At 39.6% G+C, this 11,194-nt stretch overlaps 1 protein-coding gene across 1 annotated transcript in view; it reads right to left on the bottom strand.

Annotated features, from left to right (window-relative positions):
* LOC122558129 (mucin-6-like) overlaps nt 1-11,194 on the bottom strand; it is a 189,202-nt gene that overhangs the window by 72,037 nt on the left and 105,971 nt on the right. The window contains exons 10-13 of the mRNA XM_043706448.1: nt 9,395-9,535; nt 8,162-8,224; nt 2,567-2,593; nt 2,383-2,409 (exon numbers count right to left, since the gene is read on the bottom strand). Of these exons, the coding sequence (XP_043562383.1) occupies nt 2,383-2,409; nt 2,567-2,593; nt 8,162-8,224; nt 9,395-9,535 (258 nt within the window). The remainder of the gene's footprint in view (nt 1-2,382; nt 2,410-2,566; nt 2,594-8,161; nt 8,225-9,394; nt 9,536-11,194) is intronic.

Raw genomic sequence — 11,194 nt, 5'->3', positions numbered from 1 at the left:
ACCTCCTTCCACCTATCGCATTTCCAACTCCCCTCCCCCAAGTCCCTCCTCCCTACCTTAGCCTGCTGGACACACTTTCCTCATTCATGAAGAAGGGCTCATGCCCGAAACGTCAATTCTCCTGCTCCTTGGATGCTGCCTGACCTGCTGCGCTTTTCCAGCAACACATTTTCAGCTCTATCTTTTATTGATTAGTCCATCCTCTATCTATGCAAATATACTGGCTCCATTTATTAATAAATGACACCTTCCCAAATTCTTCTGAAAATCCAAAACTATATATCCACTGCTTCACGTTTACCTATCCTGCTTGTTACCTCTCAAAGAGTCCGAGTATATTTGTCTGGCATGATTTCCCTTTCATGAAGCTGTACTGACTCTGCTAAATTTCTAAGTGCTCGGCTATTGCATCCTGTGTAATAGATTTTAATATTTTGTCAAGAACTGCCTTTCAGCCATCTTCCCTTTACAGGCAGTTACCTTTCCTTCTTTCTCCTTCATATTAGGAATGAAGGTGTTGCATTGGCACTTTTTCCATCATCTGGGTCTTTTCCAGAATCTGTGATTCCTTGATGATTACTACCACTGCAACTACTCTCCTTGCAGCTACTTCTTTTCATGTCAATGATGCGATTCCTCAGGTCTATGGGATTTATTGGTCTATACCATATTAATTCAGCAAGCACTTTTCCCCAGTAATAGTTATTGCATTTTTTTCCTCTTTGCCTTTGGTCCTTTGATTATTGAATAATTTTGGAATGCTATTTGCTTAGTCTGGATGTAGGTTTGCTCGCTGAGCTGGAAGGTTCAGTTTCAGACATTTCATCATCATACTAGGCAAAATCATCAGTGAGCCTCCGGTGAAGCGTTGATGTTGTGTCCTGCATTCTATTTATATGTTTAGGTTTTCTTGGGTTGGTGATGTCATTTCCGGTTCTTTTTCTCAGAGGGTGGTAGATGGGGTCCAAATCCATGTGTTTGTTGATAGAGTTCCGGTTGGAATGCCATGCTTCTAGGAATTCTCGTGCGTGTCTCTGCTTGGCTTGTCCGAGACGGATGTGTCGCCCCAGTCAAAGTGGTGTCCTTCCTCATCTGTATGATGAAGAACAATCATCTGACCAATCATCCAACCCAAACTTTGGTTCCGCTACATGGATGACTCCTTTGTCATCGAAACAAATTACAGGAAACCTCAATAACATCAATAATAACAACACATCCATTCTAGGACAAGCCAAACAAGGACACATACAAGAATTCCTAGAAGCTGGCATTCTAATTCTCACCTAAGGAAACCTAAACACACACATAGAAAGTGGGATTTAACACCAGCACTTCACCGGAGTTTCGCTGATGATTTACCTAGTATGGTGACGAAACATCTGAAAATGAACTTTCCAGCTCAGTGAGCAAACTTACATCCAGAACTTCAACCTGAGCTACAATTCTTCTCAACTCGATTTGCTTAGTTTGTTGTGAAGATGAATGCAACTTATTTATTCAGTTCCTTTGCCATTTCCTGCTTCACCAGCTTATTCTGTAAGAGGCCTACATTCACTTCGTTTCTCTCTTCGCTTTTATACATTTAACGGAGTTCTTGTTGCGATCTTGATATTACTTACAGCAAGTTTGCCCTCAAAGGCTATCCCCTCCAGTTTTGTTATTTCTTTGGTTGCTCATTGTTGATTTGTAAAATTTGTATCCTGCAATCCCTTGTTTAAGTTGTGAATATATGTGAAAAAAGGAAGGGCAGTACAGGCCAAGCTGAGAAAAAAATTACTAAAAATTGCAAATTACTCATGAAGCAGTGTCCAGAGGACCTTCAACAAAGCTGCTCTGAGCGCAAGCCTTTCATAGAGACTGACCAGCAGCACTGCAATATCAGTATTAATTTCACTGATTGTGATGTTTCCATGTGTTCTCACCTTGTTGACCTTGGCAAATTCCCCACACATCAGCAAACTTTTGCCCCTCTTGTTTAAGGTAGAATTGTGACTTACTCCCACTATCAAACAGGGCTTTCCCCAAACATCCTCACGTGCAGCTGTTTAACCTCAAGGTGAATCCTATCAGCTAAGATTCACAATCTGTCAAAGTATTTTGTACTTTTAACCCATTGTCCACAATGAGCCTCATGCACACCTCACAATGGCAGCATTTAATCCTTCCCTCTAATTCAGTATGAATGAGGGTTTTATCTCTTCAGCCTTGGATCCAGATTTGGAGGATATATTTGCTGACAATATAACCGCAACTGCAACTTCCTCCATCGTTGTGAGTATCTCTGTTTCTATTTCATGACTTGCCTCTCTTTTTAATTTCAGATATCCAGGCAGGTATTTTGTTTCTATTTGCTCTTCAATTGTTTTTAAAATTATGTACCTGTTGATCTCGTTTTTGATGTTGGTGCTGTAAAGAACAGAGTTAATTGTGTGAATATGTAGAATGGAATATTCCTTCATTTCTGGAAACATATACAGTTGACAGGTCATTATTCATCCTCATTTCATGCATTCGCCAACATTTTACTGAACATTCTGACCCAGTTACACAGAAAAATTCCTACCTGTTGTTGATGTAGTCACTGTCGATGCTGGAAAAGATGTCAAAAATGAGATCACGAGAGTTTAAAGTCTTGACATAATTTTTTAAAAGCAGTATCCTAGACTCTCAAAAATAGTGCCTGCACTTCCAAATTAGGGAAGAAATTTACGTTAGTAGAAAAATCTATTCCGTTTCACTATGTGCTCTTTTATCTGAAATGCTTCTTCGCAACAGTTTGGAAATAAGTTGTCCCAAATGCTGCATAAACCATTCCCTCAGATTTACATCATTACTCACTGGTGGAAGTTAGTGATAACAACTGTACCCACAATGAGTCTATGCTTCAGACCCGGTACCACTGTTTGTTATTGATTTATTTACATTACTGACTGACAAACCGATCCACTCCTTTGCCCAACTGCATATCCTTTTGAAAGGAAGAATATACTAGGATATTTAATTTCCAGCTCTGATCCCATTGCAGCCATGTTCAGCGATACCCACAAATTTGTGTTTTGATATGGGAGGTATTAGATGATGATTCCATCAACTTTAAATATCATGAGTTCAATGTTGTGTGATCTTAAGACAGTGGGCACTGTATCTGTTGTAAACGTCGTAATAACTGTTTAAAATGAACACAGTCGCATTGGTGTTCCAATGTGGAGATCACAGTTCTGCATTTCTGACTTTTTAAACAGAGTTAATTCTTAAGATATTGCTGAAACTCTCTTATCCATTTCAAAGCTGTTGTTGAAGTTGATGGGATTGTTGTTGCTGGAAGACAAATAGAATCCCTGCACTGTGGAAACAGGCCATTGGGCCCAACAAGTCCACACTGACCTTTTGAAGAGCAACCCTCCCAGACCCATTCCCCATTACTCTACATTTACCCCTGACTAATGCACCTAACCTATACATCCCTGAACACTATGGCCAATTTAGCATGGCCAATACACCTAACCTGCATGTCTTTGGACTGTGGAAGGAAACCGGAGCACCGAAAGGAAACCCACGCAGACAAGGGGAGAATGATTCTAAGGGTTCAAGGGACAAATGGTTTGGAGAGAAAGCGAGAGTAGGGAACTGAGTTGCATAATCAGTCATTGTCTTGAATGGCTGAGCGAATTCAAAGGATAGTCCTCACTTGCACCTCAAAGGACTGATGGCCTGTTTTTGTTTCTATTTCCTATGTTTCAATGATCAGTTAGCATGGAATGGGTGCAAGTACTTGATGAAGCTGCAGTTGCTGGCTCAGTTGGAACCCCAATGGTGCTGTGGAAGAAAGGAATTTCCATGTTTGAAGAATGATAACAAATTTTATCTTCGCCTATATCGATTCAATAGAAGGACCTAGAGTGGGGCGGCACAATGGCTCAGTGGTTAGCACTGCTGCCTCACAGCACCAGGGACCCGAGTTTGATTCCAGCCTCGGGTGACTGCCTGTGTGGAGTTTCACATTCTCCCCGTGTCTGCATGGATTTCCTCCGAGTGCTTCGGTTTCCTCCCACAAACCAAAGATGTGCTGGTGAGGTGAATTGGCCATGCTAAATTGCCCATAGTGTTAGGTGCACTAGGGGTAAATATAGGGTAGGGGAATGGATCTGGGTGCGTACCTTTTGGAGGGTCAGTGTGGACTTGTTGGGTCTAAGGTCCTGTTTCCATGCTGTAGGGAATTGAATCTAATCCTTGCATTTTTTACTGATTCTGAACAGTTTTTGAGTCATAGAGTAATGGGAGTCATATTGTCATAATGGCACAGTGAGTGGGCATTGGGCCCTTCAGATCCATGTTGCCTCTCTGCAAAACAATCCTATCTCATTACGGACTGAACAGAGCATTATGCAAGTTTGCTAAAGCTCCCTGCTTTTGTACTCTATTTATAGAGCCCAGGATATATTTTGCTAAACAAGCTTTCAAGATGGAGTCAATAAATAATTTCTGCCACAGATAGAGGCCATTCAGTCTGTCACTCCAATGTATCAATAAATCTCCTGGCCCATCCGAACCTCCATACATTTTACATTTGTACCATTTAATGCATATTACCTTGCCATATTCTCTCTGGCAAAGTGCATCATCTCACACTTTTATAAATTAAAATCTACATAATTCTACATTCTGCCAGCTTGTTGATGTCTAGTTGCAATCATTTGGTGTCATCTTCATCTTCCTGGACACTTGAGGAAGGATCTGAAAGTGTTATTTCTGAGGATTGTTCAACATTATGAAATCACATGCGCTGAATCTTGAGATGGACAAGGTGGACTGAAGGGTCTGTTTCTGTGCTGTACATCTCTATGACTCTATTTGTTTCTCCAATCTTCTGGCAGCCCTCCTGTATTCCTACTGCCATTCCCACATCCTTGACATGTTGGGATAATAAGCCATCTTGAGAGGCCAAACATTGAGGAATCCCTCAGTAGCAATGTCTTTTGTGATGGCAGCAAATCTCCAAGATAGATTGTACACCATGATCACCTGTGTTAAGGATTCATCCACACCACAAGTTTGGAATCAGAGGCAGGTTTTGAACGTTCACTCTGTTCCGCTATCCGGGTCAATTATATCAATAACAGCAATGGTCCTGACAATGACCTTTGAGAACATCACTGCCAGACACCCTCCTAGCTGAAAAACAACCATTTACCATAAATGACTGCCTTCCACACGTGTGTGCCAATTTTGTTTCTCTAACCTGGCTGCGATCCTTTGTTCCCTGAGCCTCCATGTTAAGAACCAGCTTTTTCTTTAACGTGTTGTCAGAGAATTTCTTCAATTCCATACAGATAACATCCAATGATTTTCCTTCATTGAGCTGTTCTTTCATGTTTTTACAAATTCAAATGGAGCAGTGATGTTCAATCTGTCTTATACAAATCCATAGGGTGTCACTCCTGTAATCGCGCAGACACCTCCAAGTACCTGTTGCCATTTGACTTGATTATGATTTCAGAAACCTGAACCAAGACTGGCAATAAACTGAGTGGCCTGTAGTCACTAAGAATATCCTTGCACCTTTTTTTGAAGAAGGCTTTCACATATGAATAGGAAGGGTTTAGAGCAGGGGTGGGGAACCTGCGGCCTTAAGGCCACATGTGACCTTCTAAGGCTTTTGAATGAATCCAAATTTTGCCATACAAATCTTTTATTTTTTATTAATATGTTTTTTCTCGTCCTTTATTATCTTTATTTTAATCTTAAAATGAATGTATTTAAAATACCAGAGAATAAAAGAAAATTCAACAAAATAATCCTCACAGACTGACTGCCACAATTAAAAAATTGGTAAGTCATAAGGGCTATTTCGACACCTGCTACGTTCATGATTTAGTTACAATGCGACTCTATCTTCCCCGCCTGACTGGCGCCACTACCGCCCGAGGCTGGTTGGCGAGAGCCTGTGGGTATCCAGTACGCCAGTGTTTATCAACTTATAACAACAGTGCACTTGGCTTTCCATTTGAAGTGAAATTTGAGAATAGTTACACAGTCTAACCGTATCAACATTTATATAATTGCAGTTTCTTGGATGCGGCCTTATTAGATTACAACTAACATAATGTGGCCTTCCAGCATGAAAAGGTTCCCCACCTCTGGTTTGGAAAGATATGGCCAAGTGCTAGAAAATGGGACTAGATTAATTTAGGATATCTGGTCGGCATGGACGAGTTGGACTGAAGGGTCCGTGTCCGTGCTGTACATCTCTATGACTCTATTTGTTTCTCCAATACTCTGGCACTCCTTCTGCACTCCTATTTCCACTCCCAACATCCTTGACATGTTGGGATAATAAGCCTTCAGACTAGGTGACATTGCTACCCTACACACAGTCAGTCTTTCCAGTACAGCCTTACAATTTTCCTCCTATCCATTACATCTACAATATCTGTTCCCACTGATATTTTATCAGTATTCTCTTCCTCTGTAAACACCAATACAAAGTAATCACGAATCATTGTACTAGTGCCCTATGTCTCTGAAGATATACCAACTAATATGCCTCATCATAACTCAAATTGCCAACTTATTAAGTGAACATCTGCAAGAGACTTTTCAGTTCCTTTATGCTGACTGTAATTCTGTTCTTACATTCACTTGGAGCCATTCTTATTTTCGCTTTCACTCTCCCAACTGATTGTCCTGCTTACTGCTTGAAAGATTCATCCAACATGCTTCCTACATACTTTTCTTTTGTCATATGTCTAACTTCCTCATACTGACATTTCACTATTTAGCCAATCTGTAACGTTGTTCCTGAATATACAAAAGTGGAATCTTTATTCCTAATCTCTGTTTCCTTTTTTTTAAGTCATGCTAACTGTTCTTGATTAGTCGCTGCCTCTCTGAAATAACTGCACAGAGAGTACCTGTGACATCCTGCCACCAAGTCACTCTTTATTTACAAGTGCACAGTACATGGGCTCTGACCAGCCAGCTCAAAGCCAATCCCTAGAGTAAGACTCTCTGACACCCTTGTTTATTTTTTTTTACTCCACACTGATTCCAGCTCCCTCAGAGCCAGCTCTCAGAGTGAACAGGATGTCTGGCACTCTTGTTTATATTTTTTTGTTCTAATCTCTGTTTCTACTTGTAATAAGATCATTTTAACCACTTCTTGTACAGTTGGGCATAGTTAGAGTTCTTTTTATTATATGTGTAACTGATCATATTATTATTTTGTTAAAAGTATATTGGCAGCCTCTTTTGAACAAATGACGATCACAACACAGACAGAACTTGTCATTTATCAAGCTGGACATCACCCTGTGATCTGATAAGTCATGTATGACCATCAGTTGTAAGCATCCAACAAAATGTCCAAACTAGTCATAATGCTAAAATGTTTCACTTTCTCTCCTTATATGTCACCGCTGTTGCTTTGCAACAATTTTGAAATGTATGTTCCTCAATTTGCTTCCTCAACTTGTTTTACAGTTTTATCAGTTTTACATTGCTATACTGCTATATCAGTTTTACATTGCTATACTGCGGTAAAAGTGAATGATATGTGTGAAGCGTTACTGCATTCTCTTGGGACATTTTCAAACACCAGTTATCATATAGTCATACAGCATTGAAATAGAGTATTCGGCCCACCATCTCTATACTGACCAACAAACACAATGCTACACTAATCCCATTTCCCTGTATTGCTGATTATATGCTTTTGATCAGGTTTTTCTTAAAGTTGGTTGTGAAAAACCTAGATTCAAGGCCAATATAATACTCTTTTCCATGAATATGCTAATGGTTAAATGTAGTGACAATTATAAACAATCTGTCTTCAGTCTCAATTCATTAACCTTCTTTACTTCAGGTTCAGGAACTTATTCTTCCTGGCCATTATTACACTGATGAATGGACTCTCTAGCCTCAAATAATGCTAATCTTGTTAACATTGACCTCGCCAAGTGCATGCCCTATACAATGTGACCTCTATGCCTCTAAGTCTTTTTGATCTGTATATCCATGCTTACTATGATCTGTTTGTATTGCTCGTACACAAAGTTTTTCACTGTATCTCGGTATACGTGACAATAAATCAATCAATCATCAATAAAGGTGAGTAGTAAACAGTTACCTTTAATAAATCAAGAAAAAAGTTTGTACTTACTACATGGCACACAGCGCTGCTGGCTTGCATCATAATACTCATCTATACTGCAATTGTAACAACCTTTGAACAGAAAAAATATCAAAATATTCATGAACTTAAATTTGAAAAGATTTCAAGAACTTCCTATATAAATATTTAGATTTGCATCTTTCACTCAAGGTAACTGCAACATTTAAAAACTTCTTTCATGTGTTGTGAGTGTTGCTGTTGAAGCAAATATTTTTTGCCAATCTCTAATTGCTCCTCAGGGTATACTGCTGCTGCTACTCCTACTAGCACAGCTACAATGCAAACGATGTGGGTACACCTACAGTAATATTAGAAATGGAATTTCGAACCCTACAATTTTGACGCCACACATTACAATTCCACTTGGAGGGGAACTTGCAGGGTAGCAGTGTTCCTGTCCTTCGATTGTCCTCGTCCTTCTAGAGTGTTAAAGATGCTGATTTTGGAGGTGCTGTCAAATGTTGGTTGAGTAGCTGCAGTGAATCTTATAGTGGTACCGACTTCTGCAAATGTACGCCAGTAGTGGAGAAAATGAATATTTCAGGTGGTGAATAGTGTCACTTAAGTGGACTGTTTTTCCCTTGAAATCAAGCATTTTAAATGTTATTTGAGTTGCACTAAAACAGACAAGTGGATAGTGTTCCTTCAGTCCTGACATATGCCTTGTAGATGATAGATGGATTTTGTGGAGGTGAATCACTGGCCTCAAATTTCCTGGAGTCTAACTTATTTTTGTAGTCACTGTACTTATATGACTGGTCCAATTCAGTTTCTGCTCTATGGTAAGCCCAAGTTGTTTATTGTGGGGGATTTAGTATTTGTAATTAATACCAAAGGGAGGCGGTTGGGGTTCATCACTGCCTGGCACTTATAAGATGTGAATGCTACTTGGAACTCATCAGACTAAGTGCAAATGCTGTCTAGCCTTACACTCTTTGGATGTGGACTGCTCCAGAGGATTTGCAAAGACTACTGAACACTGTGGAAGGTTGTCACTGAAGCAACTGAAGATGATTGGGTGTAGGTACTGCCCATGGTACTGCTAACTATCCTACAACACAATTCACTTTTAAAAACTTTCTTTTAACTTAATATCAAGTCATTACTCTAAGTACAGGTACAATTACAGGTTAAAAACCTAACAGAGTGAAAAAATTTTCATTACGTGACTAATTCATCAGTGACAACATAAAAGTGAGTTAAATGAAAAAGTTATTGTACCTTCCATATTTGTTTTTGAGAAGATCCATGGAATATTGGGGCACAAGCATGGCTGATAGTGCCATTTGCACTCAATGTCACCAGCAAATTTATAAGTATTTGTTCTTCGATCATGGGTATTGTAAAAATCACAATTCACAGCTAGAAAAGATTTTAAATAATTGATTATTCAGACATCAAAGAGTTAGTTCTTAAGTCATTAAATTAATTAATCTAGCACTTGCTTAGCAAATACATCTAATTGGCACTTTTAATGCGGGTATTTTCATAAAGATTATAACATCCATTTCATATGGCTATCAAGTGTCAGCCTAGGCTCAACTGATAGCAGTTTTGCCTTAGGCCACAAATTTCTGGATTTGATTTGAGCATAGAACTCAAGGCTGACTTTAGTGATTGTAACGAGGTCAGCCAGGTGGACCTCTTGAATATGAGTTCCCTGACTGAGTCGGTTAATCTGGTTCAATCAGGGAGCCATTGCTGACAGATAAAAAAAAAGAGTTTCTGACATTCTATCAATCTGAGAACTGGCTCTGAGGGAGCTTGATCAATGTTAAGGATTTTCCATGTATAAATAAAAAGTGACTTGGTGATGGGGTACTGGCCTCACTGGAGTGATTTCGCTGACGTTCCAGTACAGTACGAGGGAGTGCTGTACTGTTGGTGGTGCCATCTCTCAGATGAAATATTAAAGGGAAGCCCTGTCTTGCTATTGCATAGATGTAAAATATCCTCTGCCACTATTTCAAAGAAAAGGACGGGTGTTAATTATTTTTAAACAATCTGTTTGGATGTGTTATGGCAGACCAGCAAAGCAGATGGGACATGAACCCAGACTTCTAGCCCAGACACAGGGACATTAACACTTACATGACAAGACCATTGAGTAAAACAGGAGAATTATCCTCAATGTCTTGACCTACTATACATGATACTCAATGAATTACGTAGTCATTAAATTGCAGTTTGTAGATGCTTATTGTTTGTGAGTTGGTTGCCACCTTTCCAAACTATAACCATCACTTTAATTCAAAAAGACTTTATTGGCGCTGGAATGTTTGGAAACATCCGATAGTCATACAAAGTACTCCACTCACAAACAAATCTTTCTTTCTTTTCAATATCTGTGTATAGACCTCCTAACAGTGGTCAGGACCAGGGACGCAACATGTACCGGGAAATAGAGAAGGCATGTCAGAAAGGCAAGGTTACATTGATCATGGGAGACTTCAATATGTAGGTGGACTGGGTAAATAATGTTGTTAGTGGATCTAAAGAAAGGGAATTCATGGAATGCTTACAGGATGGCTTTTTGGAACAGCTTGTCATGGAGCCCACAAGAGAGCAGGCTATTCTGGACCTAGTGCTTTGCAATGAACCAGACTCTATAAAAGATCTTAAAGTAAGGGAACCCTTAGGAAGTAGCGACCATAATATGATAGAGTTCAGTCTGGAGTTTGAAAGGGAGAAGGCAAAATCGGATGTAATGGTGTTACAGTTGAATAAAGGTAATTATGAGAGCATGAGAGAGGAACTGACTAAAATAGACTGGAAGCAGAGGCTAACCGGGAAGACAGCAGAGCAAAAATGGCAGGAGTTTGTAGGTATAATTGAGGACACTGTACAGAGGATCACTCCCAAGAAAAGAAAGATTAACCGGGGAGGGATTAGACAACCTTGGCTGACAAAGGAAGTCAGGAAATGTATTAAAGAAAAAGAGAGATCCTATAAAGTGGCTAAGAACAGTGGGAAATCAGAAGATTGGGAAGGATACAAAAACAAACAGAGGATAACAAAGAG

This window comes from Chiloscyllium plagiosum, chromosome 16 (assembly GCF_004010195.1).
Source record: "Chiloscyllium plagiosum isolate BGI_BamShark_2017 chromosome 16, ASM401019v2, whole genome shotgun sequence".
NCBI lineage: Eukaryota > Metazoa > Chordata > Chondrichthyes > Orectolobiformes > Hemiscylliidae > Chiloscyllium > Chiloscyllium plagiosum.
Note: the sequence above shows the minus strand (reverse complement) of the source record. Positions and strands in the feature narration are given on the sequence as shown.